Source organism: Echinops telfairi, unplaced genomic scaffold (genome assembly GCF_000313985.2).
Source record: "Echinops telfairi isolate 266 unplaced genomic scaffold, ASM31398v2 ScPeMD7_3;HRSCAF=10, whole genome shotgun sequence".
Lineage (NCBI taxonomy): Eukaryota > Metazoa > Chordata > Mammalia > Afrosoricida > Tenrecidae > Echinops > Echinops telfairi.
The window spans coordinates 57,497,978-57,512,271 of record NW_022103899.1 but is presented as its reverse complement, the minus strand read 5'-3'; the positions used below and the strand labels follow the sequence as shown (position 1 = coordinate 57,512,271).

The window sequence follows — 14,294 nt, the reverse complement described above, 5'->3', positions numbered from 1 at the left end:
GTAACGATTCTGGATCTGCTGGGAGGTTTCCAACACGGTGGCTACTGACTATTTGGAATTTGGGGTCCCCTTGGGAATCTCATATGCTCTGTCGACTCTCTCCACAGAAAATTGCTGGTAGATATTTTGCCCACAATCTCAAGTAGTAGTTTATAGACCATCGGAAACCCTTCCAGGAAGCTCGGTCTGGGACCCCCTTGCTCTGACGGCTTCTGAACTTCTGATAGCAGCTGACGAGTTTGCCAAGCATGCTCTTACCATGGCCTTGGCCTCCTCCCGGATAGAAGGGATCGAAAGGATGCTGTACAGAGCTCCATTCACGTACGGCTGTATCTTTAGGGGAGAAAAGGCAGTCAGCTGCAAGTTTTCAAAGACTATCCAACACCACTCTTGAGGAGAACACAGCTAAGGGGCCTGAGGACACACAACCCCACAACCTTCCTGCCCCAGGACCTGTGTCCTAACTGCACACACGCCATTTGCATGCTCAGTCACTGGGACAACCAAGAGTTCAAACCCAGATTCCTCACTTCCCTCCGACGCTGGCTCGCACGTGTCCCAGAGTTTAACCAATGCCATTTCTAAGCTCACCATCACTCGGTCTGGACACTGTGGAGCCATCCATGTCCCCTGCGATGTGCCGTGCTAAACCAACACCATCCATGATCTCACGCAACCAAACTCATGACCAGCGAGTCCATGTCCACGCACAGCGGCCCTCTGGGCAGGTGAGAACCGGCCCCTCCCTGTGGTTTCTGAGACTGTGACTAGGGGTGGGAAGTCTTGCCTTTCTCCTACCCGTCACCTACGCTACATCAACTCTCCAAACGAGTCTCCTCCCTCAATGTCGATCCCTTTCATCCAAACACATCTCACGGCCACATGCCTACAACTTGGGCCAAATCCCCCCTTTCCTCACCTGGGACACCTTCCCGAGGAAAACCTAACTCCTCAAGGCAGCACCCAACCCCCCGAGGGCTGGACTCTCTGCCAGCTCCATGAAGTTTATGCTCAAGGGAGCCCACGCAATTTGAGGGAACCCCTCACTCTCCAACACACATCAGGGTGCACAAGCCTCTACCCCTGCCGCTCACTCTCCTGGGATGTCCCCCATCGCCCCCCACTTATTTAGCTGGAAAACTGTGATCCATCCTTTTAAAAACTATTAAAAAAAAAAAACATCTAACACAACATTTACCTATCCAGCATGTTTCACCTGTACATTTCGGGGGCACCAACGGCATTAATCACGCTGAGCGACCATTAACCACCCTCGCTGCCCAGTTCTCTGTCACCATGCTCGTCACACGGTGACTCCTCTTGCCTCTCCCCCGGCTCACGGCATGGCATGAGCTCTGCTCTCTACGCATCCCCTTGCTCTGCGTTGCAGATAAGGGAGAGCAGATGCAGTCTGTCCCTCGGTGACTGGCTCTCTTCACTCAGCTTCACGTTTTCCAGGTTTGTCAGGTTGGATCTGCCACAAACCGGACCTCATTTCTCTGCATGGCCGAGTGGCATTCTGATTCACCCTGGAAAACCCGCTCAGAAGCCCCTCCTGAACTCTCCAGGCAGGGTCTGTACTACCTAACCAGAGCATCTTCAACACACCTCCTCTAATGTGCTGAACACCGTCTTTGTAAAGCAACACGTCTGCCTCCCTGTTGTGAGCTCTGAGGCCAGGATCCATCATCTCTTACCCACAGAGGTGAACCCGCATCAAGCCAGCATGGAGCAGCCACGTGGCAGGTGCTGAAGAAACCAGGCGGCGTCTCGCCCCCCCACCCTTCTTAAACATGTGGACTTATTATTGCCCTTGTGATTTTCACTAATCTGATGGGGAAAAAGAAGAAAGAGAAAAACCTACAGCCCGATTACTCTGAGCATTCACAGTGTGCCTCTGGCAGTAACGAGCACCAGGGCTGAGAGGAGAATGACCCACGCTGACCGAGAAGGAGATGACCGTGTGTCCACTGGGCTGCGGCACATGGCTCAGTGGACTGGCAGTTATGGGAAGCAGGAAATGTGGCAGTCGGGTCAAGATGTGATCATCATCCGTTTTGCTCACACAACGCCCTGGCCTTTGGAGCACAACCTGGTCAGTAACTGAGGAGCGGCGCAGTGCAGAGGGGATCACCCAGGAGCGTGAAGCACAGGCACAGTCTATGGACCAGACAGCATTTGACAACTCTGCCCGTTTTTCAAAGGTACTGACCGCCCTTGGCCGGCCTCCCACCCGGACCTGTGAGGCCTCAGGAAGGTAGGTTCTCCCAAGCCCAAGGCGAGCCGGCTGACCACGTACCTCATGGTTCTCATGGCCAAGCAGATCGGAGAGCACTTTCAGCACGAGGCCGGGCACTCTGGCACACATCTTCTTCCCTGTAGGGGGACAATCGCAATCAACCCCCAGTGTGATATTTCTGAACTCAAAAGCAGTTCCCTATGAACCCCACCATCACTTAAAGTCTGCTGAGGGCAATGAGGAGAGGCAGTGTGCCATTTGCCAAATGTACTGAAATCAAAGACTTGGGGTGACGTTGTCATTTTTGATGCAAAAGACGGAAATCCGTCACCATTGGCTCAATGAACACACACAGCTGGCGGCTCTGTGACAGAGCACCTGAGGGTAGAGCAATGGTTGGGGAAGAAATCCAGGGGCCAACTGATCGGGGAAACCCTTTGCTCTGCACACGGCAGATGCTCAGACTGAGGTCAGCCACGCCGCTGCGTGGCATTGACTCTACAGACGCTTCTTTGATCTCGGTTAAGTTTGTTTAAATGGGCTGGTACTCGGAGAAGGTCTAGATTCACTACCTACACTGATCAAGTCAGTAACAACAAGTGACTCCCCATCTTGAGGGGCTAAGGTGGGGATACCACTGTGATAAAGAGCAGGAAACAAGTGCTGATCCTCTCGATTGAATTATTTTCTGCTTTGAATGTTTTGACAAAACCATGCGCTTTTAGTAATGGAAGGCATTTTGAATGAATGAAAAAGAATTTTTTTGAGGTAAGATGGATTGCTACACAATTAGTGGGACACATGTGTCCCAAGAGGTCAGTGGTACCGGGGTCGGTGGGGTGCGGCCTGCTTCTTCAGATCCCCAAAGTTACACCAGCTCCCACCAGATGGGGCATGCACTACAAGTAGGCTAGCAGTCTCCCACCACACCTCAGAGACAATCTCGAAGTGGGCACTGCATGCCCCACGGGTCATGAAAAGTTTAAGATCCTTGTGCCTGGCACCATCTTCATGCGGTCTTCTCTTGGAGAAAATGCTTCCCGTTTCTCTTTCAGATGAAAAGGATCGTAATTCTTCACTTCCTACCGTTGACCGATGGCATGGAAAGGAAGACGGGCGTAGCGAATTTGACTTTAACTGTAGGCACCGTACAGACACACACATGAAATATTATTCCCAAGGCCGGATGGGATTTTGCCTTCTGCTCCATCACCCACTGCCTTCCCGTCCATCCGGCTCAGAGTGACTCTCCGGCGGGGAGGGGGACTGCCCCTGTGGGTCTCCAAGGCTGCCATCTTCCGGGGGCAGCCTGCCACACTGTTCTCCAGCAGAGCAGCTGCCAGGGCCTCTGAACTGCTGACCTTTCCGTTACGGGCGGGTGCTGAACCGCGGAACCAACAGGGCTCCCTAACAGTTTACACCTGCATCCGGCCCCCGTGGGAGAAAGAGGAGGCGTTCTCCCCCACTGGGAAGCCACAGGGGCAGTTCTACCTTGTTCTCTGGGGTTGCTGTAAGTCAGAATCCACTCGACGGTAGACGGTTTTGAGTCTGACCCAGATGGAAATGCTTTTCCACAAATAAGGCCCCCTCTGTATCAGTTTCCTTTTCAAGGGGCCCTGGTGGCTCGGCATTGGGTAGCTAGCCACAGGGTTGGTGGTTCAAGCCCCTACGGGGCCCTCAAGTGAAAGGTGAGGCTGTCTGCTCCCTGTAAAGATTTACAGCCTCAGACACCCTACGAGGGGCTCACGATGAGTCAGAACGGGCTTGATGGCAGTGAGGGTGGGGGGCGTCTATAAGGGAGCCCAAAAGAAAAGCACATCAGGCTGGCTGGTAACCCAGATAGGAGGGCCACCCCCCGCCCCACCACACCGAAACAGAACCGGGGTGCCTGAGAGGAGGCGGTGGGACCTGCGCTGCGCAGGCAGAGGTTCATGAGCAGGGCCACCGAGTACGCCAGAGTGTAGTCAGACAAGCCGTCGGGGTCTTTGAGCGTGTCCACCAGCCAGAGGACCAGGCCGTCTCCAATCATCGCTGTCTGCAGTGGACGCCTAGGACGGAAGGGACCATTGTTTATAAACCCGTGGTCAGTGAAGGGCCGTGTGTTAGTCTGGCTACTTTAGGGAAACAAATCCACAGAAACTCATGTGTATTAGAGAGCGTTTTATATAACGGGTAAGTGCACATCAAGAAAACATCCCAACCCAGTGCTGCCCAAGCCCACAAGTCCAACATTAGCCCATATGTCTGACACCAATCCACAAAGTCCTCCTCCATCTCACAAAACAGACACAATGATGCCGACTGCAGGGGGAAAGCCGAGTCAGTGAATGTGTAAGCATCTCAGCACTGGCAGGGGTCTCCACAGGGCTGCTCCAGCACCCAGGGCTGCATCAGGTCGACTGAACTTGTGGCTGCTCCTCGGGGATGTCTTGCAGGAAGTGAGCCTTGCCAGCTGAAGCAGGGAACTGGCTAAGGCAGCTGCACCCTGGTCCAACCATCAGGAAGCAAGAGACCCGAGAACTAGAAAGGTGAGGCTCCCCGAGCCATTTATCTCTCTGCCCTTCGATTAACCCAACAGGTTGGCACAATAAACTCTAACTATCTCAGACGCGTCGGCAGTGACCCGACGGCAGGCAACACAGAGCACCCCGCTGCCAGAGCCCCACAATCCAGACAGCGGCTGCTCCTTCAATGCTTGGGGATCCTATTTGGGGCTGAAAGGAAGAGAGGCAGCAGGGCTGATGCTTGAAAAGCCTCCTTTCCAATGTTCAAAATGAGCAGAGTGTGTGACTTCAGATTTTTTAAGAGATATTTTTTGGTAGGTCCTGGGCTTCCAAGGAAACAGGGCCAGGAAAGGTCATTCTTGGACAAGCAGATTCTCATCTGAGCTCTAGTTTTAGAGGGGAAACTCCAGGCTGCTGTCAAAACAAAAGCAAACACAGCAGCTGAGCGCCAGCTTGATTCAGAGCTTTCTAGAACCGGGCTGTTCAATGATCTCCAGGTGGCACCGTTGATAAATGAATCCATTTTCCACTCAGATCCCAGGCGTACAATTTTGGAAAAACCCAGGGCTTCATCCAAACATATGCTGATGACCGCCATCGCGTCAGCCTTAAGATGGGTTCTCTGAAAACCACTCGATGTCTCTGAACAGTGCAGACAGCACAGAGGCACCACCCCAGGGCCCTCCTGGTGAGCAGGAGGGGAACCAGGGAGCAGACCTCTGTCTGTATGTGTGGGCTTCCATGCTCGGCCCGGCCGGCCTGGTGACCGAGAGCACGGTGCTCACGGCACTTCCCTGTGTAAGCCTCACAAGCCCCACTATTTTCTACATTCGCTGCAGAGACCCTAGAAGGCTGTGTCCAGACTTCGAAGCACATTCCCAGAACAGAGAAACCCGAGTTACTGGTCAGAGCATCGTCAGTAAATATCTGCAGTACCACGAAGAGGTGTTTCCTCACCCTCTTATCTCTGTCCCTGACCTACACTTCCTGGATTTCCAAAATACACTTCCCAAGGGAGTCACCTTCTACTTAAGCTGTCTCAGGGCACACAAAGGAACACAGCACTCCGTGTGGTTGCAGGAAGCGCCACGCAGAACTCTGGAGATCCCGTAGATCGCTTTCGATTCCTGTGTTTAGAACAAAGAGACTTTCCTTGGCAGGGATCTGATAAGTGGTGGGTAATAAATGGTTATCAACCCCTTCCTGGCACCAGCTTCGGTCCCCTCCTCCCCCCACGTGGACTGTCTCACGGTAGGCTTCAGGCTACTAGTGAGAGTCGGTCAGATACCACGTTTTGGGAAGGAGGTAGGTTCAGATGAAGACTGGCCATCAGAAAAGGCTGAGGACTCAAAGTATTAGAATGCTCAATAAAGTCCAAGAGAAGACAGGTGGTCACGAGGGGTGGGACAGGGCACGCGTTGTGTCGTGGCTGGGCCAGGGTTCTCAGTGGTTGTGTGGTTAAGGTGTAGTAATCTCCATGATGAGATCACCTCAAGGGTGTGGCCTGCTTCCAATATAAGCGGACACTGTGGAAAATACTGCTTGCTCTTCGCTTGGTCTGGTTCTTGCATTTGGCTCATCGGCTGACTTCTAGTCCTCTGGACTTGAGCCAGCGGTCTGATGCATTAGGTGATGATCTCCAGGGTTGCCAGCAGAGTGCTCTTTCCTACCAACCTCATTTGCTTCTGTAGCCAGAAGCCAGTCTGACCTGCCAGTCAGTCTTGGCCTATTCAGCCTCTTCAGTTAGGTGAGCCAGGGGAAGTCTCCAGCCAGCATGTGACTCTTGAACTTGGACTTGCCGACCTCTGCAACTGTGGGAACCATGTCCTCGCTATATATATATATAAACTCTCTGCATATAGAAGTGTCTGTGGTTTTGCATCTCCAGAGAACCAAGCCTAAGACGAGGGGCACCCAGGCTGGAAGCATCACCACGTGGCCCAGCAATCCTCTCCCACATTTGCCCAGGAGGAGGGAAACTGTCCACACAGAGACCTGTGTGTCCATGTCCACGGTAGCATTATTCACAAAAGCCAAAAAGTGGAAATGACCCAAATGTCCACCAGCTGCTGAATGGACACATAAACGTGGTGCAGCCACGTTTGAGAAATGGAAAGGAACGCTATTCACGTCAAAGCACGGATACAGGCTACAGTGTAGGCTGGACCGAAAACATGATGCTGAGTGACAGGAGCCCACGTATAAAAGAATGCATTATTATACGATTCCAGGGATGTGTCCGTAAAAGGAAACTCTGCAGAGGAGGTCGATTAGTGGGAGCCTAGGGCAGGTGGAGATGGGGAGCAGCTGTAAGTGCGTGTCATGAAAATGTTCTAAAATCACACTGTGATGACGGAGGTACATGGATGTAAGTGTATTAAACCATTGAGTAGTGCTGAAAATCGGTGATTTTTTTAATGGAATGGTACCTCAACGATGCTGGCAATAACTTTTTTTTTAAGAGAGAGAAAGAGAGGGTGCTAGAAGGACACTAAGAGGGCTCAAGGAGTATCCAATTATAGCACTCTTGACGTGGGACAGTTCCGAGGCACGACAGGTACACACTGAGACACGATAGAGGTGGGTGGACAAGGGGCCGGGCAGGTCTCACCCTGACGGCCACACAGGGACTCCTCACTTTCTGCAGCAATCATCCATCTCTGTGAGTCTCCCACTGCACACGGTGCGCTCCTGTGGGCTGAAGCTCCCGTGCTCAAACACAGTTCACTCGCCTCTATGTCTCGAAACCTCTGGAAGCCTGAGACGAGCCGGCACGTCGCTGGCACTAGACAGCGTTCAACAGAACGCAGGATGTCTTTGGAAGATGTCTTCCTCCACCCGAAGCAGCAGCCGTGAGGAGGGCGGTAGAGCCAATCGGAGGAAAGCTTTCAAGGTCTCCCTTGGAGAACCACCCAAGCCCTTGTTTGGCTAGGAAACTCAGAGGAGCCCTGGTGGTAGAGTAGCTAACCAAATGGTCAGTGGCTCACGCTCATGAGCCGTGCTGTAGGAGCACGACAGCGCAGTCTGCTTCCAACAGACGGACAGCGGGTCCTGCAGAGTCCTGCTCTGTCCCCCGGGCTTGCCACGCTGGCAGGAGCCACCACTGCGAGCTGCTCACCTGAGACTGAACTTCTGCAAGGCCCCCAGGATGTTCTCCCGGGTGACGACGTCCTTGTGCTCTGCCTTCAGCCGCTCCTCCAGCATCCGCAGCACCTTCGTGTTCTGGGTGAGGTAAAGGCGGCCTGACAACGCAACCAACGACAGCGCGGGGCTCAGGGTGGGGGTGGCAGAGGGAAAGGGTTCCTCTTACACGAAATCAAGTGCGTGCTCCCTTGGGAGACGTGGCCACACATGCGGAATCTGGGCCATTTTATGGGCTAAGGAAGCTACGGAAACATTTCTTCTCCACAGTTGGCTTTAGGCATTCAACTATCCAGTGACTGGGAAACCGCTTTTGTGGGAATTCTCAACATAAGTCATCTTTGTTGACCCAATACTCAGTTCTAAGAGGGCAGGGGGAGAGGAAGAAGACTGTGTGTGGTGACCACCCTGCCCCCCCCACCCCTTACAGAGAAGCAGCCATGCAGTGCTTGGGCCATGCTGCCCGCCCATTTCTAGACATGTCCGTGTCTGGAGAAGAGATAGGGAAGCATACCCGGAACCCACAAATGGACTGTGGATTGTCACCAGTCTGCCACGGTCCTCCACATTGATCCCAAACCCAACCAACCGTCATCGAGTGGATTACAACTCACAGTGCCCCCATAGGACCGGATAAAATTGCCCCTTTGGGTTTTTAAGACTTTTTAGACTTTATGAGAGCAGGAAGCCTCATTTTTCCCCCTTGGAGCAGCTGATGGATTCAAACTTCTGACCTTACAGCTAGCAGCTCAATGTATATAACCCACTATGCCTCCGGGCTCCTCACGTGAAATATTAATCCTGCCGATATGATGTAAGTGGTCCCCAGCACAGAACCCAGTCTGTAATAAATGCTGGATAAAGGGACGGCACAACCAACAAATGGATGCTTGAATACCCGTTTATGTGTTAGCAGGAGTGCAAACCAATCAGAACTCAGCGAGACACCATCACTCTGCAAGGTCATGTCGGATTCAGTGACGGCAGCATTGCATTCTCTGTGCAATGTTCAAACCCTCCCGCTTGAAGAGGGCACTGTCCTCTGAAGAAAGTGGAGCGTGTCTGGGAATCTGCTTTCATTGTTTCACGAACCTTCCGTTGGCTTAAGCAGCAAACTACAGAAAGCGACCTAGCTCTGTGCCCTTGTTCATCAGCTAGAAGGACGCTACGCAACCAGAGGCGTACGAAAGGAAAAGCAGGGGGTCTGCAAAGGAAGCTCAGAATTACCGATAACCACAAGAGCACGAAGCCAACAACACATTTTCACCAAAGGTCTTGGAAGCGTTAAAGCTACCTTAGGTGCATGGGAGAGGCCGTAGAGGTGCAGGCGGGGGAGAACTTGGATGCAGTCTTACCTTCGGCGAGGGAGGCGAACGCGTTGATGAGCCGGGCCATGTACTGGCGCACTGCCTCGCTCTGTGCGTGCAGCAGCTGGAGCACGCTCCTCTGAGGGAAACACACCAGGGGAGCGCGTGAGTGAGCAAGGAGGGAGACGGGCACAGGCCGCTTCCGCAGGACCAGGGGCCCACCCCCTGCAAGCCCGCACTGCAGGCGGGTTAAACAGACGTCCTGATTCTCAACTGGGACTTGATGACACTCAACGGAGAGAAGTGATTCAGCCTTCCACACGAAATGCACTCACGGCACGAAGCACTGGTGAGATTGGAGGCCCCAGCACAGGAAGCACTTGCGCTTGTCTGTGGGTGCTGGGGTTCCACATTACGAGAGAAGATCCAGCCCCGCATGGGAGTTTATTAGGGCACCCCCAGTAAGTGGGTTCTGAAACTGTTCTGCTGTGAATTGGGTGAAGGTGTACAGAGCAGATGGTTTTTCCATTCAACCATCCAGACATACTTGTTTCACGGCATAGACTGAAATCCCCACGACATAGCATCACTTACCCCACTTCCTCCTGGTGTCTCCACTGCTTCTGCTTTCCTTTCCTGTCCTCTGGCCTTCTGAACTTTGTCCTTGGGGAAATACTGCCCTTTGATCTTACAGTGGGTTCTTCTAAGGCAGTGGCTCTCAACCTGTGGGTCGCAACCCCTTTGTGGGTGGGACGACCCTTTCCTAGGGGTCACCTGATTCATAACAGCAGCAAAATTACAGTTATGAAGTAGCAGTGAAAATAATTTTATGGTTGGGGGGGGTCACAACAATATGAATTATTAAAGGATCATGGCATGAGGAAGGTTGAGAACCACTGTTCTAAGGAGGGCCCACCCCTCAAGCATTACTGCTCCTATTACAGAGCACTCTGTTGTTTGGCTGGAAAGTAAGCAAGGCCCTCAAAAGCTTCAAGGGAAATTCATGACCAAGCAGAATTCTAAGCATATGCGCATATGCAACAAGACAAACTTGCTGCTATCCAGTCAATGCTGACGCATAATGACCCCCTGGGGTTTCCAAGAGTACAACTGTTTGCCAGCATAGTTGCTGGTGGTTTTGAACTGCTGACCTTGTGGATCGCAGGCCAACGCATAGCCTCTACACCACCAGGTCTCCTCAGAATGCTTTACATAGGATAAAGGCAATTTCCATCATACACAGTCTCAAAAATGTGTTTCCCATGCATATTTTCTCTGGAAGCCATTAACTAAAAGATGCACTCCATCCGGGTCACCCTTCATGTCTGTACTCACTTTCCAGCCAAACTATACATCTGCGAGAGGAACCACACACTAAGGAAGTAGCGCTCCTTAGAATAACCAATCACTCGGGATCAAAAGGGTAGCGTTACCCAGGGACCAAATTCAGAGGAATACAAATGGGAAATATGGAGAGGAGCTTGAGATGAGTGATGTGACTTTGTGGGCGTTGCAATCAGTGACAAGAAACAAATGGGTTGAACTGTTGAGTGGAAAACGGATTTGCTCTGTAACGCTTCACCTAATTCACAATGAAGAGTAAAAAGAGAGAAAAGGACGTGCTCTAACAAGGCAGGATTAAAGACAGAAGAGATTATAGACATTGGGATCAAGAGACTCAATCTATATGTACAGGCATGTATCTATGTAAATATACTAATATACAATGATAGGGATGTAGGTCTATGCACACATATTTATTTGTTAAGTATTAAGGTAGCAGACAAACATTGGGCCTCTACACAAGCCCTCCCTTAATGCAACAACTCCTTGTTCTAATACCCTGGCATTCTGTGATGCTCATTTTTCCAAAACGATTGCTGAAGACAAAATGGGTGCATCAGCAAATGTGGTGAAGAAAGCTGATGGTGCCCGGCTGTCAAAAGATATAGCGTCTGGGATCTTAAAGGCTTGAAGGTAAACAAGCGGCCATCTAGCTCAGAAGCAACAAAGCCCACATGGAAGAAGCACACCAGCCTGTGTGATCACGAGATGTTGAAGGGATGAGGTATCGAGTGTCAGACAACTCAAAACAATCATATCGATGCAAGTGAGGGGGGTCAGAGTGGAGCTCCAAAGCCCATCTGTAGACAATTGGCATCCCCTCACTGAAGGGTCACAAGGAATGAATCAGCCAGGGTGTGGTATAGCACCAATTAAAGACACAACATTCCTCTAGTTCTTTAATGCATCTTCCATGCCACGATCATGACCCAGTTCTACCTTACAAATCCAGCTAAACCAGAGCATGTGCATTGGTAAATATAAGAGGTTTTGAAACATGGAATCCAGGACAGATAAACCCCTAAGGAACAGTAGTGAGAGTAGTGATACCATGAGGGTAGGGGAAAGATGGGGAAGAAGGGGGGGAAAGGGGAAACAGGCCACAATTATCAACGTATAACACCCCCTTTCCCCATGGGGAGGAACATCAGAAACGTGGGTGAAGGGAAAGAGTGCACAGTGTAAGATATGAAAATACACTCAACATTCGCTGATTTCAGGCAAGATGGCGACTGAGTAACACCGAAACTCGGCGCTGGAGAGTTATTAGAGGGAAATTCAACACTGCCGGGTCACAGGAGGAGCATCATAAAGGTAAGGAGGCACAGATCCACTGGGTTTTGAGGAGCTGGGGGCTTTTGGTTTACCACAGTGAAGGCCAGCTAGGGTCTAACCTTAGCCCCGCCACAGTGTCGGCCAAATCCAGGATCATTTGGAGCCAGCCCAGGGCTTGATCTCAACACAGCCACAGCTTGCCACCACCTCGGGGCACTGTCAGGGCTCGGGGCTCAGCCATAGCGTTCCTTTTGTTTCTCTCTCTTCACTTTCCCACCACAGTCTTGGCTAGCCGTTTTTTTCTTCTCCTTTACCTCACACACCACTGCCACCTCCAGGCTACTCCCCTTAGCCTAGGGCATTTATGCCTGCCCTCCACCTAGCTGGGAGAGCTCCACCCTCTGCAGCATAACCCTAGGCTGGGGAGATCCCTCCCACCTTCCTCCGGGGGAAATTCCGTCCACCTACCCTCTGCAGCGCTTAACATGTGGCTGGGGAAATCCCACCCACCTTCTCCTGTCTTCTGTGGCACTCCCATAGCAGCAGCACCCCTGCACGCCCTCTGCAGTGCCCAAGCTGGAGTGAGCCACACCATCATGGCTTCTAGTGAGATCATCCAGTGCAACACCATCCTTGCGAGTCCACAACCATCCAACCGGCGTCCCAAGAGGACCATCTAACGTGTCCTCCAAATAACAGAATACTGGTTGACTAGGGAAAGAGTGAATCCACAGGAGGATAAAGGGGGAGGCCAATTCCATAGTGCAATTAGCTGCAGGCAGTTTGAAGAAGCATTCCTACTAGTCTCCCAGAAAGAGCACAGTGCTCTTCAACTCTCTGGAAAAAGGCACCAGGCTCCTCTAAAACAACGCAACACAAACAGCAACCAGACCCAACGCCCCCAACAACAACAAAAAATCAAGAGAAACAAAAGGCAGTTTCAGAAGATGTCCTGAGCCTAACAACATGCAAAGAAGAAGCAGACATTGAGCTGCCACAGAAAGAAATTTTCAGAATGCTGCTTGGAGTCATACAGGATATGAGGGAAACAATACAGCAAAAAGATGAAATGACAGAGGAGATAATGACCATACATGAAAGGGAAATACAAGAGCTTAGGGACGAGATAACAAAAACCAGTAGCAGACTCATGGACTTCACCAACTGACTGGAGGAGGACGAGAACCATACCAGTGACTTGGAGGACAGTCAAGCAGACTAACAAACGTGAACAAAAATCTAATAAGATTGTCAGAGAAGCGGAAGAAAACCTAAGAGCTATGTCTGATGCCTCGAAGAGGGATAGCATCAGAATAATTGGATGACTGGAGGAAGACACAACAAAAAAGTCATCTGCAACAATTCTGAGAGAATTCTTAGAGGAAAACTTCCCCAGCTTAATGAATGAAAACCAGGCAACCAGTCAGGAGGCTGAAAGAACACCAGCTAGACTGAATCCCAAGAAGAAGTCACAAAGGCACATAATTATACTATCCAACTCTGAGGAAGAGGAGAAAATCATGAGAGCAGCTAGGGAAAAACAAGCAATCACATATAAAGGTTCCCAAATAAGAATATGCTCACACCTATCAGCAGAAACTATGAAGAAGAGGAGAGAGTGGAGTAACATATTCCAAAAATTGAAGGAAAATAATGCAAACCCCAAAACACTCTATCCAGTCAAATTATTGATCAAGATATATGGAGAAGTAAGAATCTTCCCAGACAAGGAAAAACTCAAAGAATATGTTAGAAAAAACAAACCTAGTCCTACAAAAGATTCTTGCCAACCCAGTATGGGCAGAACAACACTCACCAAGCATAAATAAGAGACCACCACATAGAACAACCTCACCCAGAGGGCAACAAAGAGAAAACAGACCCCCAAGATGGCATTGGTTTAAGGGTGGAAAGAAGTCAAGAATGAAACACACACACACACACACGCACAACATAACAAAGGGAGTAGGAAAACACCCAACACAAAATGTATAAGATGACATCAGAGTCCGCAGATGGATCTAATAACTCAATATCAATGGCCTGAATCTGACATTAAAAGACTGAGGCTAGCAGATTGGCTTAGAAAACAACCCATCCATCTGCTGCCTACAGGAGACACATCTCAAGGCAACAGACAAAAATAGGTTGGGAATCAAAGGCTGGAGAAAAACATATCAAGCAAGCAGCAATTAAAAAAAAAATCAGGGGTTACAATCCTATCTTGGATAAAATTGACCTCAAAGTGCAAACCATAAAAAGAGATGAGGAGGGACACTATACAATGCTCAAGGGAATGGTAGACAAAGAACCACTAAGCACTTTATACATATATTCCTCGAACAAGAGACCCACTGAATACATCAAATTCTCCAAAAAATGAAAAAAATAAATCACAGCCTCAACAATTATAGTGGGTAACTTCAATACACTGCTCTCTGAGAAAGATAGATCACAGGGAAAGAAACTCAACAAGGAGGCTAG

At 50.5% G+C, this 14,294-nt stretch overlaps 1 protein-coding gene across 1 annotated transcript in view; it reads right to left on the bottom strand.

The window, feature by feature from the left end:
- Positions 1-14,294, bottom strand: part of ARMC9 (armadillo repeat containing 9) — a 46,094-nt gene that overhangs the window by 3,730 nt on the left and 28,070 nt on the right. Inside the window, exons 6-10 of the mRNA XM_045294295.1 lie at positions 9,240-9,330; positions 7,862-7,985; positions 4,148-4,287; positions 2,300-2,376; positions 259-333 (exon numbers count right to left, since the gene is read on the bottom strand). Coding sequence (XP_045150230.1) covers positions 259-333; positions 2,300-2,376; positions 4,148-4,287; positions 7,862-7,985; positions 9,240-9,330 — 507 coding nt within the window. The remainder of the gene's footprint in view (positions 1-258; positions 334-2,299; positions 2,377-4,147; positions 4,288-7,861; positions 7,986-9,239; positions 9,331-14,294) is intronic.